General features: G+C 36.7%; 1 protein-coding gene across 1 annotated transcript; it reads left to right on the top strand.

Annotated features, from left to right (window-relative positions):
• Window positions 1–385: 385 nt before the first annotated feature.
• Window positions 386–23,760, top strand: LOC109206560 (HIPL1 protein-like). Its single transcript, XM_019369395.1, has 9 exons — window positions 386–434; window positions 540–678; window positions 979–1,566; window positions 10,101–10,114; window positions 21,878–22,020; window positions 22,115–22,325; window positions 22,401–22,585; window positions 23,042–23,283; window positions 23,364–23,760. Exons 1-9 carry the CDS (start codon window positions 386–388, stop codon window positions 23,758–23,760), a joined length of 1,968 nt encoding a protein of 655 aa, XP_019224940.1.
• Window positions 23,761–24,364: the final 604 nt, after the last annotated feature.

Here is a 24,364-nt window from a genome sequence, read left to right as displayed (position 1 = left end):
AGAAATGTACCTTATTGTAGGGTTCTCCTATTATATAAAGGGGACCCCAATCATTTGTAACTCATTATCAATCATTGGCAAAAGAATATACTCTCTTACTTTCTTGCTCATTGCTCATCAGAATTGTCTCTTAACTTTATTGTCTTTACTTTACTGTTCTGGCTGACCTACCTCGAGGCCATCTAGCTTGAGGTCAAGACTTGCTTAAGCACTGGTTTGATTCAACTTTCTTCTCTAATTTATACGTCTGATTTCTTAGTTATTAGTTAGTATTGAACTAAATACGTATCTTCAAACCACAAACAAGTTTAGTTGTTACTCGTATTTTCGAGGTAAACATAAACAAAAAATTATAAGAGTTGTGTTTCTTGTGTCATCACTGGCCATGGTTGCTGCTGGAATTGTTTACCTCCTGACTTTCTCGTTACTTTATGGTTATTTGTTACCCTACGCTTGAGGCTCCATCACAAGTCTTTAGTGTTTTGCATCTTTTGCAGTTGTCCATCTTACTCTTTTTCCTTCCATCTTTTTGTAAATAGAACTGAAACTGGATATTTGTACTAATAATGAGAATGCATGCTGCGACTCTGCACAAGACTTGAGCCTGGAGGAGCAATCTGCAGCTATGAATATGTCTGATCCTGAGTGTGCTAGTCTCATGAAGCCAATCATAGTGCAGTAAGTCCTTAATTCTTTAACATAAGAGATCAGAAATTGTTACCTTAACATTATTGACATACAATTACCACGTCTACATTTCCACTTGGAATTTTTTTGAATTTGTTATTCCCTTCCTTGCAATTGATTAGGATTTAATAAATAGCGCTCAATCAAGGACCAAGTTGTCTGAGATTTTCCTCCATATATACATGGTGTATTTAGATCGTTCTTTTAATGGGGTTTTGGCTATGGTGTCTATGAAGCAGATATGTGATCAGTATTGTGATCAACTTGGCTCAGCTCGTAGGGATTTACCAGCTTTAATTTGTGCAACTTCACTTGCATTGGGAAAGTGCATCAGCCCAAGGATAAAAGATCAACTGACTTCTGCTCTAAGGTCTGGGAGAAATGTGCGAATGCGTCCATTATGCACTCCCCATTTTCTGTATTTGAACATCTGAATCATAGCTTGCCATCTCAGTCTTCACCATCCAAGTTGATGCATCATTGGCCATCAAAGGACGCCTTCTGTGAAACGTATAGTAGGTCCTTGAATGGCTTGGGTGTCTGTTTCCATAGAAAAACGGGTTCGCTTGGTATTGCTGAAGCTCCTCAGGCCCCAATTAGGGTCTGCCTTGACAAAATTGGCAATGGATCTTACATTAGCATGGTTCCACACCCTGATGGCTCTAACCATATCTTTTTGTGCAACCGACAAGGTAAGGTATGGATTGCCACTGTTCCCGAGGATGGATCTAATGGAATGTTGGAGCTTGATGAATCCAAGCCCTTTCTAGATATAACTGATCAAGTGCATTTTGATGACCAATTTGGGTTTACTGGAATGGCTTTCCATCCTAATTTTGTGAATAATGGTCGTTTCTTTGTTTCATACAATTGTGATAAGTTGCAACAGTCAGTATGTTCAGGCAGTGCTCCTGTAACTCGGAAATAAAATGTGATCCAGCAAAGCTTCCAGTTGAAAGTGGCACCGAACCATGCCAGTATCAAATCGTTGTAGCAGAGTTCACAGCAAATAGTACTGCATCAACACGTTCCTCGGTATACCTCCATGCTTGCCTTATCGCTATAATGGATTTTCTTGACTGAAGTTCCCCTAATGTCCTACTTTGATCATCTTCTTGACAGGCAGAAATTGCTAGTCCATAAGAAGTGAGGAGGATTCTTACAATGGGACTTCTAGACAGGGGAGTTCCAGGAGGCCAGATTCATCTCTTTGGCCCTGCAGATCTTTTATTGAATCTTATGATTGGAAGTGGTGCACATCAGGGTGATACTTATGACTTTGCACAAAACAAGAGATCATTGCAGGAAAGATCTTAATGATAGATGTGGATCAAATAACAGGTGAAGATGTTGTTCATAAATGTTGACTGTCTATGTGGACTTGCCTATTTCTGTTGTAAAGCACATTCGACAAAGAGGCCCATCCTACTATCCTCGTTTATATATCTTAAAATCATGAAAAGGTTTGAGATAAAAGTTATCCTGCATGAATAAATCCGCCCATCTATATCTGTAGACTTAACCCGAGGAAGTTCTCAAATTTTTCTCCCAAGGATTCATAAACGTTTTCTGCAATCGCTACATGCTGTTAATATAGCATCTTGGAAGATAATTTATCCTTTCATTGTGTAGGCAAATAGAAACAAATTGGTTGATGAGACTGCATGTTTCTTGAATCATAACAGCTGAACTCTGTGGTTTTCTCTTTTTAGGGCTGACAGGAAATGAGGTGCTTGAGCAACGACTTTGGGGAAACTACTCCATACCAAGAGATAGTGTTAATGTGTAGAACAAGAGTACAAGACTAAATTGAATCAATTTGTATCTAGGGTTTGTATTGGAATGAACGAAGAGAGAGAGCTCTTTTCTTATTGTATCAGAAAACAAAATGAATCCTTCTACTGTTTCTAGAAACCTCTACTACTTATACATGACTCGGAAATTACTATTTGGGCTCGAGCCCAATCCATACTACATACATAAATAAATGTACAATATAGACAGAATATTAAGTTGGGCCTTCTTCAATTTGGGCCTGGCGTGTAGTAACTCCAACACCCCCCTCAAGTTGGAGGGTGGAACAACCCCCAACTTGGGAAGAAGTGCATGATGAGCAAGTCTAGTAAGCGGCTTGGTGAAGATGTCAGCCAGCTGTTCAGAGGTCGAGACATGGTGGAGAGAGATAAGACCATCAACAAGCTTGGTTCGGATGAAGTGACAATCCACCTCAATGTGCTTGGTGCGCTCGTGGAAAACAGGGTTCCTGGCGATGTGGATGGCAGCTTGGTTGTCGCAGTAAACAGGAATAGCAGCAGTAACAGGGAAACCAAGATCTGATAAGAGCCTCACTAACCAGGTAAGTTCAACAACCACTTTGGAGATAGCCCGATACTCAGCCTCAGTTGAAGAGAGAGAAACAACATGTTGCTTTTTAGCTTTCCACCCAATGAGGCAATCACCCAGAAAGATGCAAAAGCCAGTGACAGACCGCCTAGTGTCAGGGCAAGCGGCCCAATCACTATCACAATAAACAACCACGGAAGTAGAAGGTGAGTTGCTGAAGAAAACACCAACATCAGAAGTGCCTTTGAGGTAGCGGAGAAGGTGAAGAGCAGCCTGCATATGAGGAGCACAAAGAGCCTGGAGAAATTGACTTAAATGATGCACGGCAAAACACAAATCAGGTCGAGTATGTGTTAAAAAGTTTAACTTGCCCACTAAGTTGCGATAAGACTCAGGTGATGGAAGAAGATCCCCAGAATCAGCTGTTAGTTTGACATTCAAGTGAAGGGGAGAGGTAACACATCAGTACAGTTATGAACCTGCAAAAGATCCCTAATAAACTTCTTCTGATGAAGCAACAACCCAGAACTTGAATAGGCCACCTCAATACCCAAAAAATAATTCAGAACACCCAAATATTTGATTTTGAACTGATCATGCAAGAAGCACTTGAGAGCAGAAATCTCATCCAGATCATTACCAGTAAGAATTATATCATCAACGTACACAACAATCAACACAATGGAAGAAGCAGATTTCTTGAAGAAAAGGGAGTAATCATTCAAAGAGTGAGAATACCCTCTGGAGCAAAGGGCATGAGACGGCTTGACATACCATTGCCTAGAAGCCTGTCTCAAGCCATAAAGTGATTTCTGAAGCCTGCAGACTAAAGGAGAGGAAGTACCAGAAAGGGAGGAAGCACATAAACCAAGAGGAAGTTTCATATAAACCTCATCATCCAAATCACCATGCAAAAAGCATTATTTATATCCAGTTGAAAAAGAGACCATTGATGTTTCACAGCTACAACAACTAAACATTTAACAGTAGAGAATTTAATCACAGGAGAAAATGTTTCATTAAAATCCTTCAAGTTGTGTATCCCCTCTAACAACTAACCTAGCTTTATATCTTTTCACTGAACCATCAGCCTTATATTTAATCTTGTAAACCCACTTGCAGCCAATAGGCTTTTGCCTTCAGGCAACTCAACAATTAACCAAGTATTGTTGGCCTCAAGTGCCTCAAATTCCTTCTGCATAGCCTCTTGCCAAGCTGGAATGGAGGCAGCCTGTTGGTAGGAGTAGGGTTCAGTAACAGCAGTGCTATCTAAAGAATGAGAGCTCGAAGAAGAAGCACTAGAGCCACAGAGGGACTGGGGAAGTGTACAGATGTACTATTGAAGGTGATTGGGAGGATTATGAGGCCTTGAAGATCTACTTGGAGCAGGGGGACAGGCTGAATCAGAAGGAATAGGTGAAGAGGTAATAGGACCAGGAGAAGAAAGAGAAATAGGCATAGAAGAAGAAGAAGAGGGAGGAAAGGAAGGGACAGAATTAGGTTCAGGGAAAAAGGAGGAGGACTGGGGAACAGAGAGAGAAGGGGAAGATGAAGCAGAAGTAGAAACAGCAAAAGGAAATATATCTTCATGGAACACAATATCTCTGGAAATCATAGTTAATTTGGTAACCAAATTGTAAACCTTTTAACTTTCTTTGCTAGTGGATAGCCAAGGAAAACACAAGGATCAGCTCTTGGCTGAAGTTTGTCCCTATGGCACTTGGAGACTGTGGAATAACAAAGACAGCCAAAGGTTCTGAGATGTGAGAAGGAAGGAGGTTGACCATACAACAACTCAAAAGGGGATTTATCATTGAGCAATTTGGAGGGAAACCTGTTTATAAGATATGTGGCAGTCAAAGCACAATCACACCAAAATCTGACTGGTAACTTGGACTGAAACAATAAAGCTCAAGAAGTTTCCAGCAAATACCTATGCTTCCTCTCCACCACACCATTTTGTTGTGGTGTGTGAGGGCATGAAGTCTGATGAATACTACCATTATCAAGAAAAAATTGACTGGCAGAATTACTAGACCCTAATTCAAAAGCATTATCACTCCTTACTGACTCAATTGTTATATGAAATTGTGTTTGTACCATGGCTATAAAAGCTTTCAATAAAGGGAAAGCATTGCTCTTAGATCCCATAATATGAGTCCAAGTAGCTCTTGTAAAATCATCAAAAATGGTGAGGAAGTATTTGCAACCATTATAAGTAGGGCTGCTATAGGGTCCCCAGGTGTCCACATGGACAAGTTGGAAGGGAGAAGATGTTCTAATGCAACTATCTAGAAAAGGAAGCCTATGCTGTCTAGCTAAAGGACAATTAGAACAAACAAAAGGTTGTTTCATAGAAAATTTGCAAGGAAGAACAGAAATGTCTTTCATTCTACTAAAAGGCATATGCCCTAATCGATTGTGCCATAAAATCTCTATTTTATTGACATCAGATTGGTATGTACAATGGGATGTAGTAAATAATGGAGAATGGTATTTACAACTGCAGAAGGAATCAGAATCACTAGTGGAAGTAAGTGCAGTAGAGACAGTAGAAGAACCATCTACCAGAAGCTTGTAAAGACCATGCTCCACTTTACCAACTTCCACTGGCCTCTTCAGTGAAGGGCCCTGGAGAAGACAAGAAAACATGTTGAATAGAAGATTACAATCCAAATATGAGATAAGTTTATAGACAAAAATAAGATTGTAGTGAAAGCTAGGAACATAGAGAACATGATGCAAGGTGAAAGATAAGAAGTGCATGGAGCCAGTACAAGTGACTTTGACCTTGTAGCCATTAGGAAGGGTAACTATATAAGGAATAACAAGAGGCTTAATGTCAAAAAGAAGGTCTTTATTAGAAGTCATGTGATCTGTGGCTCCAGAATATATAATCCAAATGCAGTCATTAACTCTAGTTAGCATGCATGCACCATAACTAACACCTACACAAGCAGGGAAAGAAACCATACCAGCAAAATTGGCAGAACCCATAAGACCGTGTTGAGTAGGTGAATCGGAAATATGATTCTACTGCAGCAAGTATAGCAATTGAGTGTATTGTTCTTTGGTTAGCCCATGGACCAGTGAACCAGAGTTAGGAGGACACCCAGATGGAAGATTAATTGAATCAGAATTTACACCAAGGTCTTGAACTTCAACATTCCTAGCAATTCTCTTCCCTTTGGTGAACTTAAAATTGGGTGGAAAACCATGAAGTTTATAGCACTTCTCAATGAGATGCCCAGGTTTTTTGCAATATGAGCACACCAAATTGGACTTTGTCTGATCAAAATTGACTCTTTGAATATACTGTTTTGGAGGAATAGGAAGTTGATTGACTTTTGGATGTTTGTTAACAGAATTGTGAAAGTTGACATTGAAAGAGGCTGATTCATTGTTGAACTGAGGACTAGGACTGACTTGTCTTTGTCTTTCATCTTGGAGAAGAATATTGTAAGCATTATCTAGAGAAGGTAAAGGCTGCATCATGAGCAAATTACTCCGGACACTAACATAAGTGTCGTTCAACCCTATGAGAAACTGATAGAGTTTGTTCTCCTCTTCCTCCTCAGACCTACCCCCACACATCTATTGGCATACTTAGAGCACAAGAAGGCCAACTCGTCCCAGAGTTTCTTCAGCTTATTGAAATATGAAGCAATATCTAATGAACCCTGATTAGTGAAAGCCAATTCCTTTTTTAATTCAAACACTTTGGTCCCATCAACCAATCTATACCTCTTATTAAGCTGGTTCCAAATACTCTAAGCAGTTTCTGAGTAACTCAGCAATGTCAGGGGATAAGGAACTAGTTATCCACGAAATGACCAAGTTATTACACCTATCCCACAGTTTAATTTGAGGAGAGTCGTTAGCGGGTCTAGGGCATGACACATCTATAAAGGCAATTTTATTTTTGGCTGATAAGGAGACGATCATACTCCTTCGCCAACCCCCAAAACCAGTCCCGGAAAAAGGGTTAGAAACTAGAGAGATCCTAGGGACATCAGAAGATGAAAGATGAATAGGATTTGAGGAATCTATGACATAAGTACTCGAGCTGCTAGAGCTAATAGAGGTATCCGCAACAACCATGATGTAGAAGCGCAAGTAATTACAGAAAAAGAAAAAAAACACCACAAAAATGAGGCGTGTAAGAACAAGAGGAGCGGAGAACACAATACCAAAGGTTCTTCGCGACCGGAAGAACTACAGCCTTCAAAATCGCAAGCATAGAAAGTCTGAAGAAACCAGTATCAATGTCACAAACTCTAGCTCACGAAAAAGAACTCAAAACCAGCATTCAGCGGAAAAGACTTCAAACAGGCCACAATTAACATTGTAGAAGGTTAATTCGGAGTAAAACCAACAGCAAACCAAAGAGTCCTCGGTAGAAAAATGAGAAATTGATGAAGCAACCAAAAAATCGATGAAATTCCGGTGAGCCCATGAAACTTGAACAAAAATGAACAAGCCTAAGATCGGACGAACCAGCAGGATAAAATGTAACAGAATCACCGCTCTGATACCATGTTAATGTGTAGAACAAGACTAAATTGAATCAATTTGTATCTAGGGTTTGTATTAGAATGAACGAAGAGAGAGAGTTCTTTTCTTATTATATCATAAAACAAAATGAATCCTTCTGCTGTTTCTAGAAACCTCTACTACTTATATACATGACCCGGAAATTACTATTTGGGCTCAAGCCCAATCCAGACTACATACATAAATAAATGTACAGTATAGACAAGATATTAAGTTGGGCCTTCTTCAATTTGGGTCTGGCGTGTAGTAACTCCAACAGATAATCCATATAACAATGACAAGCAATTAGCACCCGAAATTCGGGCCTTGGGTCTTAGGAATCCTTGGCGTTGTAGCTTCGATTCAGAAAGGCCTTCCTACTTTCTATGTGGAGATGCTGGACAGGTTTGGAAGTTTAACAGTTTCTGCAAAATGCGTTCATTGAACTGTTACTAGTTTAAGGGAAATCTTGATAACTTCAAAAGCAAAAAGAAAAAAAGGACATATGTTCAGCCTCTTGGAATAAGTTCCTCCTCCTCCTTGGGGAAATACAGTAGAAAAGACACTTATATATTGACAAGCACCGGCATCTACAAAGTTGCACGTCCAAGCACACTACTAGAAATTCGGGCAAAAATCGACCAAGAAAAACCGACCAACTTTGGCCGGTAAAAAAACCGGCCAAAAACCGACCAAAGTTTTTCAAAATATTTTAATTTTTAATTTTTTTTTTTACGAAACCGACCAACTTTGGTCGGTTTTCTTTGCGAAAATACGGGAAACTATTTTTGAGTCCCGCGAAATTTATTTTTCAAGAAACCGACCAACTTTGGTCGATTTTTGCAATTAAAATAAATAAAAATTAATATTAAAAAAACCGACCAACTTTGATCGGTAAATTCGGCCGGTCATTTTAAAAAACCGACCAACTTTGGTCGGTTATTTTCGTGCGAAAATATAATTAAAGAGTATAAATAAAAATAAAAAAAAAGACAATCTTAAAACAAAATGCACCAATGGCCTAGTGGTAGAATAGTATCCTGCCACAGTACACACCCCGGTTCGATTCACATACAGTAAATCTTTTGATTACATAATTAAAATACCGGCCAACTTTGGTCGGAAAAAACCAACCAATTTTGGTTGGTTTTTTTTTTGCAATATTTTTTTTTTTGAATTTAATTTACCGACCAATGTTGGTCAGTAATTTCCGACCAACTTTGGTCGGAATATTAAAATGACCATCAAAATACCGTTCAAGCGTATTTGGTTGCGTTTTGATCGGTAATTGGCCATAACCGACCAAAGTTGGTCAGTTTTTTTGGTCGGTATTTACCGGATTTCTAGTAGTGCCGCAGGTGTAGTTACCATTGTTCCAAAGAAAAAATTGTAACCAGTAAACCTCCTCCTCCTCTTTACTTGTCTGGAGAACTATGGAAGGGCGTAAAACACTCTGCCCTTTGCATTTCTTCCATTGTGCTACTTCTATTGAATCTTGCTTTCTAAGCCTTGAAATGGGGATAGGTAATCTTGTTGTTAAAAATTACCTAAACAAGCTGCAAATGCCTTTTTTCCTCTCTTCTCTTTTTGTGTTTTCTAATATATATTCTCCCTCTATTTCAATTTATGTAAACCTATTTGACTGAGCACAGAGTTTAAGAAAAGAGAGAAAACTTTTGAACTTGTAGTGTAAAATGAGACACATACATTTTGTGCGGCCATAAATAATTCCATAAAGGTAAATTGTTTCCAAATAAGAAAATGATCATTCTTTTTTTGCGCGAACTAAAAAATAAATAAATTGAAACGAAGGGAGTACAAGTTTTGACATTGCTTTAAAGTTTATATCTATTTTGTGTGTGGCGATTTTCATATTTGAAATATATGTACTAGCAACAATTTCTAGTTTTTATATATAACATAATATAATATATATCCATATTATAAAATAAAAAAATATCGGACTAGCTTCTTTGTGAGATACAAAAATCGAAACCTTTCTGAATGTACCAATAGGAAATAGAGTATCATAACCAGTACCCTCAGTAGTCGCACACTGCCACCGATGCAACTTAAAACTAAAATAAATGTATCTCTTCATAAACCAAAAAAACTCTCGTGTTAAATTTGGAGAAATTTCCCAAAAAGTTCATAATCCATGCGGGGGCTATTTTTGTAGGTAAAACACATAAAATGCCTTGGATTGAGTAGTATTTTCTTTTTAATAAGACAAGAGGAACCTAGTTTTAAAGCAATTCTCAAGAGGCAATCAAATCCAACTGGTAACATAGTTTCTTAGCAACCAAACTTGTCCTTTCTAGTCGAAAAGTTTTGCCTACTCTAATACTAAATAATTGTCCATTTAAAACACGAACATTAATTTGATGTTTCAGAAAAAAAAATTAAATTAGCAATCACGCTACTTCGGAAGTTTGTACTTTCATCTATATTCCTTTGGGTTAAGGCAGCTTTGACAGAGTTGTCATACATACTTGACTTTTTTTTTAACACAATCATCAAACTAATAATGTTCCGAGAGAACGAAAACCTGGTGGTTTATTTTTGAAAAAGATATAAGAGCAAATAATTGTACATATAATAAATTGAAAGATGAACTGGAAACCGCAAGTGAATTGAAATAACAAGAAATGCATCCAGCTTGCTATATGAGGTAATGAAAAACCATATTATGTGGCTTAACTACAGTCTACAAAAATATTGGCTGAAACTAAAAAAGCAATCAAAAATTACACAGCTTTATCTCCTCCTTGTACCTTAGACCTAGAACTGGTGTAAGGCAAATCCTATATCGGCGTTCATCTTTACTTTGGCGTTTAGCTGTGGGCTCTTGTTCAAATTTCCTCTGGTGCGCCGTCACAGCGTCTGTGGGATCCCAAGTAATAACCGTAATGCCCAGAACAATAGGAATCAGAGGGCGGCCCAAATTGGCAGCTTCAGACATCAGTTTCCGAGCAAAGGAAGAGACACCTCGGATGATGGGCACCATTGAATAGAGCGGCACATCAACAGAGCATAGTATTTCGTAAATGCTATCATCGTCATGAATCACGGCGGCACTCGGCAAGTAGAAAGATTTGACAGTAAGTGGACAGTCTGGTGCCTCCATTATAGAATCCCCTTCCTCTGGCAGATACTTAAGGAATTGTTGAACCCGAACTTGGATCATGAAAAACGTCTCAGAAGAAGAAGGGATGTTGCTGTACTTCTTCGTCATCGGAATGATAGAATCGTCTGTTATAACTCTATATTCAACAGCAGTTTGTAGATTCACCATCTTCAATTTCTGTTGGGGCGATTATACAGAGAGCAATTTGTAAAAGAACGCAAGAGAAGAGGATGATCAGTTGTTACAGCCGTGTAACGCTTTTATAGACTTTGAGGAAAGCCTAGTTTGTGTAGAAATAGGATTCTCTACTTTCCTAAGCTTGTCCTGATTTCGGAAAATTTTGAAATAAGGAAACAAAATGGTAACTTGAGAAGCAGGGTAAGGGTTAGTATAGAAAAAAGAATCTCAAATTTCCTAAATTGTCCAGGATCTAGAAAGTTTTGAAATTAAGGTATTTTTTGGTGACTTGAGACGCAAGTAAAGCAATTTTTGCCTAATGAAGTACGAACGCGCTAGTGGTTGTGAGGAATAGAGTAGAAGGAAAATATATAATTCTAAATAACGATTTCAGATCAATTTTCCATCATTTATAACTGTTAATTTATTTTGCAAATAAATGGATATGTAGCAAGAATAGAGACATTTACGTTCATTTTACTCTAGTTATACAATATCCTATTATATACTAATGCCAAATAATATAATGATTCACTTATTCAGTCAGTTTTTACTTATTTGTTCTTGTTCGTCTTAGGATTCGCGCGTTGTATGCGTGCCTCATTGTAATAAAACAAAATTTAGAAATCACTTAAATATCATATTAAATACGAAAAAGGACTTAAACTACCCCAATTGTTTGCTAAATGGTTTACAAATATTCTCCGTCCATCTATTCATCCAAAAAAATACACGACATTAATTTATTAATAAAATTAGCCCCGCGAACCGGTGGGCTTTCAATTTAATGACGTGGCATTTCTTATTGGGCCATGTGGCAATCTCGAACTGAAATAAAACATGAATCTTATTTCGATCCACTTAGCTGACCCGACCCAAAGTTTTGTTAGAGTGAGAAACAGTAGCGGAAGAGGTAGAGTGAGAAGGGTCAGACATCTTGTTGTAAGCAAATTTACCAATGCAGTAGAAAGCGACGACGGCAATGCCAAGGTCAAGGAAAGCGTGGCGAAATTGATTAATCAACATGGGATGCTTCGTCTAGTCATTCCTCCTCCTAAAGAACTCTCATGTTGTTCCCAATGGCTTCCCCATTTCCCCGATCTTTTTCTTGATTTCATCCAAACTCTCTTTCCCCCATTCATCTTCTCTCTTGCGCAACCACCGTGTGAGTTTACTCCACCATACTGACCGCAACCACTATCTTCACTATTGTAGTTGTTGTCTCCGCCACTCCATCATCGTAGCTACTGCTCCCACTACCATAGTCGCTGTTCTCATCACCTCCTCGACCACCTTGCCTGCCTCACCACCATAGTTGTTTCTCCCATGAATAAAGCCCCTAAAGTTACAGGTAACTGAAGAAAAAGTAAGGGAAAAATCCTTATTTTACACCATAAAACTAAAAATAAAACTTCATGATGGGTGGTGAGATATCTAAATCCAATTTTGATCTGATAAGTGGGTTAATGTAATTTTATGACCCAGGTAACAAAACCTTGGGTCGGATAAGGTAAGTGGGTCGAAATAATATTCATTTTTTGTTCCAATCAGAGATAATCACGTGGCCCAGTAAAAAAATGCCATGTCATTAAAGTGAAGGCCCACCGGTTTTGCTGTTAATCGCGAGGGTAATTTTATTAGTAGAATTAAAGTCGTGTGTTTTTTGAACAGAGGGTATTTGTAAATCATTTAGTAAATATTAGGGATAGTTTAGGCCCTTTTCCGTATTAAATATTGTGTTTAGTTAAAAAAAAACAAAGTTAAAAAAAATATTAAATCCTGAACGTGATGATTGTTGATCTTGTTTAGCTAATGTATTGTTTGGATGGTTGTTTCCCATTGTATTGTATTGTATTGTTACCCCAGATACAATGTTTGTTTTGATTGTTAATATAAAACTGATTGTATCGTATTGTTAAATCCATTGTTCCAGAATAATGAAAAGCCCCATTTTATGAAACAACCAAATCGGTGTGGTGGGATTATTCCGTATTTTTCTTTCCCACACTTATTATTCTATATTTCAATTTTACCCTTTACCATATTATTTATATTATATTCACCCAATTACGTAGTTTCTCTCCATCTTCTGCCGTGCAATTAAGTTCATCCAAAACAGAGTTTCCCAACTACGTACTTTGTCTCTTTCCAAACAGAATTTTCCCTGGTTATTTTTTCCTCTCTTTTCTTGGGTATTTTTCCTGGTTAGTTCATCTATTATCTTTGCAAACTATATGTTCTGGTGATATAATTTATCAAGTTAATATCATGGTTTTAAAGTATAGCATCAAGTTATTAGTTTGATACAGTCAAAACCGACAAGAAATTTAAAACATGAATTATGTGTGGCTTCTGTTGCAACAATCATCCATGTACGAATCTATGAACCATGAAGTACACAGTATGTAACCTCTCTAGATGAAACCAGTAGTATTTGTTCTCGTTAAACCTTTTCTCGTAATCTCTTGTTTGCTTTTTTTTTTTGGCCTATTCCAGTTTTGGTTATCTCTGTAAAACAATAACGAAGAAGAAGTAAATCAGAAACCAATGGAAGCCGGAAGTCTTCGTCCAAGAAAAAATCTTCCAAAAAGAAGAGGCCTAAAATTTCCTCTAAGGTCTCATTTTTTCACTCTCCTTTTCTATACACACATAGACATGTTAATTCACATTCTCCTCTCTTGCTCAGTACTCATTATGTATAATGTTGTTCGTTTTACTTAAATTTGCTTTTTTAGGGCTTATATTTTTCTGTTTACTGAATTAATTTAGTGTAATGTGATGCAATATTTGACTAGAATTCCTTTTTTTGTACAATCCTATTAGCATGTATCTGAATTCTCCTTCATACTTAACGATGTGTTCTATGAAGAAGAGTTCTATTTTCGGTTCATATTTATTTTACGTAGTTAATTAATTTATGTATCTCACTTAACTTTATTATAGATGGCTGATCGGAATAATCAAAATAATAGACAGATATTGGAACAAGTGAGCTCTTTAGCTACATATGCTGCTTGCTTAGTAGCTATTTGGTTTTGGACTTATGTACGTGAAATTGAAACTGAACGACGTACGATCACACATGATATACGACTGGAAAGTGAACAAGTTAGACAAGAATTATTGAGTCATTTATTCTCAACTGAACTTTGTCGTAATATTATAAGAATGACCCCTTTGGCTTTTACCGATCCATGTGAGATGATAGTTAGAGTGGGTGATCTTAGACCAACACTTCAAGGTACAGTTGAAGAGCAAGTTGCAAAAACAATTTACTTGTTAGCACATAATACGACGAATCGCGAGTTAGCTTTTATCTTACGACGATCTGGGGAGTCGGTCAGTCGTCATTTTCATATTGTCCTGCGAGCGATCTTGGGGTTATATGAAAAATTTATTAAACAACCGATGGCTCTCAAGTTCCTTCTCAAATTGCCAGCAGCCCAAGAACCCATATTTTAAGGTAAGCCTGGCATGTGGGCCGGTTAGGCCCGGGCCCGGCCCAGGCCCGCGAGCCCATATGGGTAGTGGGCCTAAACGGGCCTAACCGTTTTAACCCGGGACCAGGTGGGGTGGGCTCCTAAGTGGGCCGGTTCAACCGGTCCTAAACGGGCTCAAACGGGCCCAACGGCTTTTTTTTTTAAAAAAAATATTTTATTCCAAAATTTTTTTTAGCCGTTACTAAAGTTTATAGCCGTTTGCTATTTCTAAAAATAGCCATTTAACCCTCTCCCCCCCCCCCCCAACTTTGTTTTAACCCAAAGTTTTTATAATTACACTTTTCCCTATCATCAACTATAAATACCCCCTCATTCTTTCATTGTTCTCACAAAATCATCAATCTCTCTCATTTCTCTAAATCAAATTGAAGTATTCAAGTCTTCAAGTCTTCACTCATCTCTCATTTCTCAAACTCAAATTCTTAATTCAAGTTAAATCATGCCTGGTGATTCTAGAGTGCGCGCATGTTGTTTGGAACACTTTAATGTGGTAGAAGAAATGAAGAAGTTTAAAATACTAAAGTGCAAGAACTGTGGTCGAGTCTTCACTCATCGTCCAAAGTTGGAGGGCACAGGCTGTTTAAGGAGGCATATAAAGAGTTGTTCTTGCGCGTTCTCCAGACATTCGTATTTAAATTTTAAGTTTGATTTGAGACAATTTGTGTTATTTTAAAATTATTAGACGTTTTATGCTTAATGTTTAGTTTGTTAATTAATCTTGAAGTATTATGTTGAAGGCATTGAACTTTACTTTGAAGTATTAAATGTAAACTTTAATTTGCAAGTTTTGATACCGAGTTCATCTTATATTATTATATATATATATATATATATATATATATATATATTATATATATACATATACCCGGGACCGGCCCACTTAGCCCGGGACCATTAGTTCGTGGTCTCGGTCCCGGTCCGGTTTATACCAATAGCCCACGAAGCCCGGGACCGTTTAAGCCCGGCCCACGAAACCCGGGCCCACATAGGACCGGCCCACGATGCCCGTTTAGGCCCGGGCCTGGCCCATTTGCCACCCTTATTTTAAGGTGAACACAATTACAATTTTATTGAACTTTTAGCTAAATTCAAGATTGATTGCATATAATTTATTATAATAATGTCAGGATTGTATTGGTACAATTGATGGAACATATACGTGTTAAAGTTTCACAAAGTGAAGCACCCAGATACCGTGGAAGAAAAGATTATCCAACACAAAATGCATTGGCTGCATGCACACTTGATTTAAAATTCACATATGTGTTAGCTGGTTGGGAAGGGACGGCATCTGATTGAAGAATCATGAAAGAAGCTTTAAATAGACAAGACCCGCTAAAACTTCCAGAAGGTAAATATTTCATATATTTATCTAGGGAAAGTTAGATGTGATGAATAAATAATTAAAGCTTTTACTTTTTATCTTTAGGAAAATACTACCTTGTTGATGCTGGATTGATGTTGAGAAGTGGACTTATTACGCCTTATCGGGGGTGCGATATCACTTGAAAGAGTATTCAAGAAATCCACCTCGAAATCCTCGTGAATTATTTAATCTGCGACACGCATCTTTGCGTAATGCTATTGAACGAGCTTTTGGAGTTCTTAAGAAGAGATTTCCTGTAATTTCTAGTAACCATCATATGGTGTTGAAACCCAAAAGCTTATTATTTTTGCATGTTGTATTTTGCACAACTACTTAAGAGGTGCAGATCTAAATGATGAGTTACTTGCGCAAGTTGATGCGGAGCTTATGAATGATATTGATGTGCATGAAGAACTACCAAATCCTAGGGAAAGTAATGAGGAGTTTAGAAGGGGGGAGTTGATTAGAGATGGCATAGCAGCTGACATGTGGACTAATTATCAAGTTTAATCTTCTAGGAGAGAAAAAGTCAACGAATTTTTTCGTGTTTATTTATTTGATGTTGTTTGAAAGTAGTTTCGTAGCTATTGTTTGAACAAAAAATATTATGTCCTATGCATTTATTTTATTTTATAACTCTTACAAATATTATGTCAATTTTTCATTAAGTCTTATAAATATCTCTTAATGATGTAGTTATCAATATGTCAAAAAGGCCAAAGGCATCCTCAAGCGATACAAATCTTCCAGATAACACTTCTGCTTGTATTTGGTCAAATGCTATGGATAATGCCTTAATTGATGCATTGTATCATGAGCACACACTTGGAAACAGGGTTGGTGGAACTTCTACTGCACACGCGATTGACAATATAGTGAAAGAGCTGCAATCAAAGTTTCCAGATAAAGTTTTTACCAAGGAGAGAGTTCACAACCGAATGAGAAATATTAAAACAAAATTTAGCAAGTGTTATGACACCTTTCAAAATGGGATGAGCGGGTTTGCATGGGATTCCAACACAAATATGTGGAATGTTGAATCTGAAGTATGGGATCAATTAATACAGGTACATTTATTTTTAGCAGTTTTGTTCTTTATTTGCATCTTATAATGTTTACCTCATTTTCTTCATTATTATATTGTACTTTCTTTTTGTGTAGGCTAAGCCTGAAGCTGGTGAATGGAAAAACGGGCCGATTAGAAATTATGATAAGCTAACTGAGCTATATGGAAGGGATAGAGCTACTGGAAAGCAAGCTGAGACTGGAGCAGATATGGTAAGAAGGGGTGCTCGTAATAATTTGAGAAAATCAAGTGATAGTTCATTGACCATTGATGAGGTAGATGAACTAATTTTCATGAATGCTGCCTCCTTGGAAAATATCGAGGAACATGGACAACATGAGCAATATCAATCAACTCAGGAAGCACGTAAATCTAATGCATATTCAGAGGTACCGACTTCTAGCAGGAATAAAAAAATCTAAACAAGATCACCTTGAAGGCATGGCTGATATGTTGAGAGATGGGATGAATAATTTGGCTAATGCAATTAATCGCCTTTCAACTATGCCACCTATTCCTGAGAGTGAGATATGGCAAATAGTACAAGTGTTGGATTTAGAGCCTAGTATGCACATGAAAGCTTATATATTTCTTGCAAACATGCAGACTTGTGCCGCACACTGATTGGGTGTCCATTGGAAGACCGCAAATTTCTTTTACTGATCTTGATATCGTCACCAGGCGATTGAGTTAGACTAATGTTATTTATGCTTTAGCTATTGAGGATTTTATAGACTTTGACTAGATCGATATGAATTTTATATGTCATGTTGCTAGAAAATTTTATTATATTATGCACTTTAAATTATGGATTATTTACCACATTAAAGGTCAGGAACTCAAGGTCCGTTGTCTATTCTGTTTTGATGGGGCTGTGAATTTTTTGTTTGTTTGTATGAAACCAATTTAGGGCTTTCTCTATTATAGTAGAATGATGATTCCCTATGAGTAAGATGGGGAGGTCAAAATAAATAAATTATTTTTATGAGTAATTCTTAATAAGCATTATATTTAAAATAATTGAGGGTATTTTAGTAAACTTAGCAGTACAGTACAGTACAATACAGTCAAACCAAACAATAAAGATGTTATTTAACAACAGCAAACGATACAATCTATCCAAACGTTGTATCCATCAAAACGATACAATACAGTACAGTACATATAATACATTATAAAACGATAGGTAACAATGTTCCAAACAGAGTGTAACTTAAAGAAACTCTACCCCACAAAATACCTTAGTTATCTCAGTCCAAACATTCAAGTTAAAGATTATTTCAATTTTATAATTTTATTACTGAAATTCCACAAGTTATCATGCTTTCTTTTTAGTTTTAGCTAGGACACATAGTCTTTAAAGATTTCTTCTTAAATTTCACATAGTCTTTAAATATTTAGCTAGAATACATAGTCTTTAAAGATTTATTCTTAAATTTCACAAGTTAACATGATCCAAAAAAAATATCTTGAAAAGCTATATATTCTTAAATTCATTCTAGAAGATACAATAGGGTCAGCTAACTAATACTAGCAACTCTTTAAATGATAATTATTGTATATCCCAAAACTATCCTTCTTCTAGCTTTATTTAGTATATGTGAAGTTTTGTAAGACAAAAACATTTCTCAATTTAGGAAAAGGAAAAAATGTAAACAAGTATAATGCTATATAAAATCTTTAAAAAATAGTGATTTACCTTACACAATTGTCATATTTTCTTAAACAATTGTCATAAACAGTTCTAAGGTGTAACTCTTGTTGATGTACACATTTTTTAAGTTTATATTTCTGCGCTTGGTGCTGTTTTTACTTTTTTTCCTTTTTTCCTTTTTTTTCCCGTATAGTGATGTTTACTTATTTTTCCTGATGCATGCGTTATTTTCTTTTTTTAAATACAAAAGGGGTCATAAGCAACACATCTTAGGTGATGGGAAATCTAATTTTCAATTTCTCTTGAACTTACTTTTGTTATGATTATGTAAACATGTGGCATTAAGAGATTTATTGTTAGGTTAGCAGTGCTTCATGAAAATAAATAATTTTTTCATTGATAAACTGAGATTAAGGTAATACTTATTACAAATAATATTACGTTCAAGTCTATTATAACCATTGTTGTTGTTTCCACTTTATTTAAAATCCGAGCATAAAGAAAAAGATTAATTATTTCCATTTTGCCTTATTATTGGTAAGTATTTTCAATATCTTTGCACCAACTATGTACTAATAGAGAGAACATTTGAAGGGGCATTTTATATGTTGAAAAACGTAGTATCAACAATTGCACTACAAAGGGTACGGTAGGAATATTCTAAAATTGTCATGTAAATTAAGTATTATTACAAGAAAATCAAAATAAGGGAGGTAAGTATAATATCTCAAAGGCCAAACACATATACAATTCATTCAACTTGGCACCATTTTTTATTTTGGCACTCTATCTCCACTATGTTCCATTTTGGCCCTCCAACTTTATTTTATGTGTTCCATTTTGGCCCTCCAACTCTATTTCTTATATTCTACTTTAACACAAAAGTTGAAATCAGCGCAAAAAATATAGCGTGTGTGTATACACAAATTTGAGGTGTAATAAATATCTAACTAAATGTTGCTAACTGGTTTTTTCGTCCATGTCAAACTGGTCAATACTAAAATACCCGAATCCGGTCGTATTTTTTCATCTACTACCCCATCTTCATTCTCTAAGTTCCAAAGCTTTCATCTGCCGATATCATACCTGGCCTGTTTAGATGAAATAAACCCACAAAAATATGGTCGGCAGGTATGAAATCGGCAGATGAAAGCTTTGGAACTTAGAGAATGAAGATGGGGCAACAGTGGATGAAAAAATACGGTCGGGTTTGGGTATTTAGTATTGACCTGTTTGAAATGGATAAAAAATCAGGTGGCAACATTTAATTGGATATTTATTACACCTCAGATTTGTGTATACACATGCGCTATATTTTTTGCACTGGTTTCAGCTTTTGTGTTAAAGTGGAACATAAAAGATAGAGTTAGAGGGCCAAAATGGAACATATAAAATAGAGTTGGAGAGCCAAAATGGAACAAGGTAGAAATAAAGTGCCAAAATGAAAAATGGTGCCAACTTGAAGGGGCTGTACATGTATTTGGCCCATCTCAAACCATGATAGAGGTTAGTGCCATGGAGGCAAACGTGGAAAGAGGTAGTCAATTCGTTCAACTAACGTAGGAGTTTAAATTTTTACTAACTACCAAAAAAATATATTTACATAACTAAATCACTAATTAAATAATTATAGATAAATTTTTTAATAAATGATACTCAATTGGTTTAAAATCCACTAATAGTGTTATTATGTGGCTGATGCCGTCTTGTTTTTGGCGTCGGATAACTCAGTTTGTCACCGGCCATAATTTGGTTTTCACCCTCTTGTTTGAATTGGTTCTTGCTTGAGTTTGGGCTTTACTTGGTGGTGAGGTTGTACTATTCATCCTCGTAAGGAATATTCTACTTAGTTGTTTTTATTTTTTTTATGAGACTAACTTTATCCCCAAATAGCTGCAGTTTAAATGTATCATCACTCATCATTAATTTGTCTGATGTCTATCTTACAAAATAACCTTAAAAATCGAAATCAGGATTCAGGAGTCTCGAAGTGATTCTTCTTTAAATTCCATTTTTTTTTTATAGTGGACTATGTTGCGAGGACTCTCCAAAATGTTGCTACACCTGTGTCGGATCCTCCAAAAATACACTACTTTTGGAGGATCCGACACGTATTCGGCGACATTTTTGGAGAGTCGGAGCAACATAGATAGTGGACTACTACGTGTTTAGTAACAATGCTTCCTAGTTCCAATAAATTGGCCCTGGTTAAGTGATGCTTGCTTAGTTGCTTGAGCCTTACTTTAACTATGTATTACTAGTCTTTTGTCTCTGCGCCTAGCAGACAAGAGCCAATAAACTAGTTCTTGTGCTTTTCTCTATTTTTGTGTTTTGATTATTATTTTCTGGTAATAAGGTGTACGAACAAAAGAAAAACATGTAGGTAATCAACCTTAGATCGACGGGATACAAATATTGGGACGCAAAGGTTTTGCTCCCCATGCATCAGCAAATATTTGTGTTATTAAAATAGCATTGAGATCGGCGTGTGCACTGAGATTAACCCAATGATACGTAGTAAGTACATTATCCTAAAATTTTACACTAGCTTTCTAGAGCCATTATACATGTAGAGACAAGATTCAGATAAAAAAAGGCATCACATATCATCCAAGAGTTCTTCTGTGTTGTTCTTTCATTCCTATAAAAAGGCATAGATTATAAATTGGAGTTCCATCCTTTGTCATTAGTGCTATAGTTGCTATGGGCACTGTTTTTCTCCTGAATCTCTCCTTACTTATTGGCTTTTTATCATCCTACGCTTTGTGCATTCAGTTAAGTAAGGCTTTATCATCACTCTTTTTATGTATAGGTTTTCTTTTCTACTTATTGGACATGGACCTACGGGCACATTAGATATGAAACTGCTTTTTTCCTATTAATGGGAATGTTTGATGTGACTCTGCAGAGGACTTAAGATTGGAGAAGGAATTTGCAGCAATGAATATCTCTGATCCCGAGTTCTGTTCAGTAAGAGTCCCTAATGCTTTACTCAGTTTAGATATCTACATTTCCTCTTGGAAACTTTTTCTCTCATGAGTTGTTCTATGTCTTCAAATCAACTTATAGGACTTAACAAATGGTGCTCAATCATTTGGTATTCGTGAAGCTCATAATCAAGCCCTAAATGGTGTTTGCCTTGAAAAAATTGGAAATGGATCTTACATAGGCATGACTCCACACCCTGATGGCTCTAACCGTGTCTTTTTGTGGAATCAACAAGGTAAAATATGGATTGCCAATGTTCCCGAGGGTGAATCTAATGGAGTGTTGGAGCTTGATGAATCCAAGCCCTTTCTAGATATAACTGATCAAGTGCTTTTTGGTAACCAATATGGGGTATTGGGAATGGAATTCCATCCTAATTTTGTGAATAATGGTCGTTTCTTCATTTCATACAATTGTGATAAGTTGCAACACTCAGGATGCTCGGGCAGATGCTCCTGTAACTCGGAAGTTAATTGTGATCCAGCAACACTTCCAGTTGAGAGTGGCATTGAACCATGTCAGTATCAAACTGTGGTAGCAGAGTTCACAGCAAATAGTACTGCATCAACACCTTCATTGGTATACCTCCACGCTTGCCTTATCGCTCTATGAATTTACGGATTTTCTGGATTGAAGTTCCCTTAAAATCCTACTTTGATCATCTTGCTGACAGGCAGAAGTTGCTAGTCCATTAGAAGTGAGGAGGATATTTACAATGGGACTTCCGGATAAGGGAGTTCATGGAGGCCAGATTCTCTTTGGCCCTGCGGATGAGTTTTTGTATGTAATGACTGGAATTGGTACACATCGAGGGGATCCTTACAATTTTGCACAAAACAAGAGATCATTGCTCGGAAAGATCTTGAGGATTGATGTGGATAAAAGTATGCTGATCAAATTGTTGATTGCATGTTTCTTGAATCATAATAGCTGAACTCTGCAACTCTTTTCCTTTTTAGGGCTAACAGGAAAGGAAGTGCATGAGCAAGGGCTTTGGGGAAACTACTCAATACCAAGAGATAATCCGTACAAAAATGACACGCAATTAGCGCCTGAAATCTGGGCGTTGGGTCTTAGAAATCCTTGGCGTTGTAGTTTCGATTCAGAAAGACCTTCCTACTTCCTATGTGGAGATGCTGGACAGGTTAGGAAGTGCACTATCTCTTACAAGCATAGTCATTACTTATATGATTATAGTAGTTCAGGGAAATTTTGATAAATTCAATCAAAAAAATCATAACAGATTAGGGACATTCAGTCAGTTTCTTGGAACAAGATCTTCATCCTGCTGCATAGATATGCATGTGAATATTTTTATCCAGTATTCTTTACAAGAAACCACATATGCTGGATATTCAGTTACCTTCAAGCTAGACAAGATTTTTCTACATGTGCCTAAATTAATTCAAAAGGCTCAGGCCTCTGAAAGCTTTAGTAATATTGGAAAGAATTTCTTCACCAGAAGGCATTGGCTTCACTTCTTAATCTGATGCTGTTCTTAATTGAAACTCTAAAAACCAGTGGTCGATTGTTAGCCTGTGCGTGATCCAGCATTATCTGCACCTATTGAAGTCACTATCTCCCTTCCTTAATCTTACAGGATCAGTACGAAGAGATTGACATGATAACAAAGGGCGGAAACTATGGGTGGTCCATCTACGAAGGCCCGTATACCTACAAACCAAGCAATGCCACAAAAGGAAGCACTTTTTCTAGCTCCAATAGTCTCATATTCCCAGTCATGGGATATAACCACTCTGAAGCTGATAAGAATATTGGTTCGGCGTCCATAACTGGTGGCTACTTCTACAGGTCTCAAACTGATCCTTGTCTTTATGGAAGGTTTGCATCTTTTTCTCTGCTAACACTGATGTATACTGTTTCATTAATTAGCTCGGCCTGATTTTGAATCAAACTTTCAGGTACTTGTACATAGACTTATATCCAGATGGAATATGGTCAGGTACTGAAAATCCTGAAAATAGTAGAAATTTCACTAGTTCAAAAATTCCATACAGGTGCGCACATGATTCTCCAATACATTGTGAATCTATAGCAGAGGATGTTGTGCCTGCTATAGGATACGTTGTATCCTTAGGGGAAGACAATAAAAAAGACATTCATATACTCACAACCACTGGCGTCTACAGAGTTACACGTTCAAGTAGGTGTAATTACCATTGTCCCAAAGAAAAAATTGTAGCTAGTAAACCACCACCTTCTCCTCCTGTTTCTTTATCTGCAAAATTATGCGAGAGTGCGAAACTCTTTGCTCTTCTAATTTCTTCCATGATGCTGCTTTTGTTGAATCTTGTGTAATGGGATATGCAACTTCTTATCATTAATAATTACCCAACAAATAGCGAATGCAATCATTCTTTTTCATATTTTTTTTCATTAAATCTCTTTAATTATCTCTTTAATATTGAAGATCAGCTCAACTAATAGTTGTAAAAAAGTAAGCTGACTTTATTTAAGACGAAAAAAATTAGGTTTTTATTTCCCTCTGTTTGCTAGAAAGAACTCTTTTCTTTTCCTTTTCTTTCCAACACCCAAAACAGCAAAATAAACATGCTTCAATGAAGATTTGTTCATAGTTACATTTATGAATGCTAAAACCAACTTGCAGAAATACTTTTTGGGAAAGAAAGAAAAAGATATTAGAAAAAGAAGGAACCGTATGCACCTTACGAATGAGATTTCAAACTAGATATATAAGAGTTCAAAGAAGGTAAATACTTGCCCGCACTCGATCGGGGTTTAACAATTGAGCATATATTTTTAGCCGCTCCAAAAAATATATTTTGTATCTTGTTATTTACAATTTAACCGTGGGCCATCATGGAGAAATTTATCTTATTTTTTTGGTTAAATCATGGAGAAATTTAACTTGGATTAGGTCATGAATGACATACTGAAAAAA

This window comes from Nicotiana attenuata, unplaced genomic scaffold (assembly GCF_001879085.1).
Source record: "Nicotiana attenuata strain UT unplaced genomic scaffold, NIATTr2, whole genome shotgun sequence".
Taxonomy (NCBI): Eukaryota; Viridiplantae; Streptophyta; class Magnoliopsida; order Solanales; family Solanaceae; genus Nicotiana; species Nicotiana attenuata.
This window is presented reverse-complemented; position numbering and strand designations above follow the sequence as displayed.

What these genes read in the sequence shown, in the direction of transcription:
- LOC109206560 (XM_019369395.1), top strand. Translation starts at nt 386, where the DNA reads ATGGTTGCTGCTGGAATTGTTTACCTCCTGACTTTCTCGTTACTTTAT. An exon ending in TATGTGGAGATGCTGGACAG is followed by an intron (nt 22,586 to 23,041) that starts GTTAGGAAGTGC and finishes TTAATCTTACAG; the next exon opens with GATCAGTACGAAGAGATTGA. An exon ending in GATCCTTGTCTTTATGGAAG is followed by an intron (nt 23,284 to 23,363) that starts GTTTGCATCTTT and finishes TCAAACTTTCAG; the next exon opens with GTACTTGTACATAGACTTAT.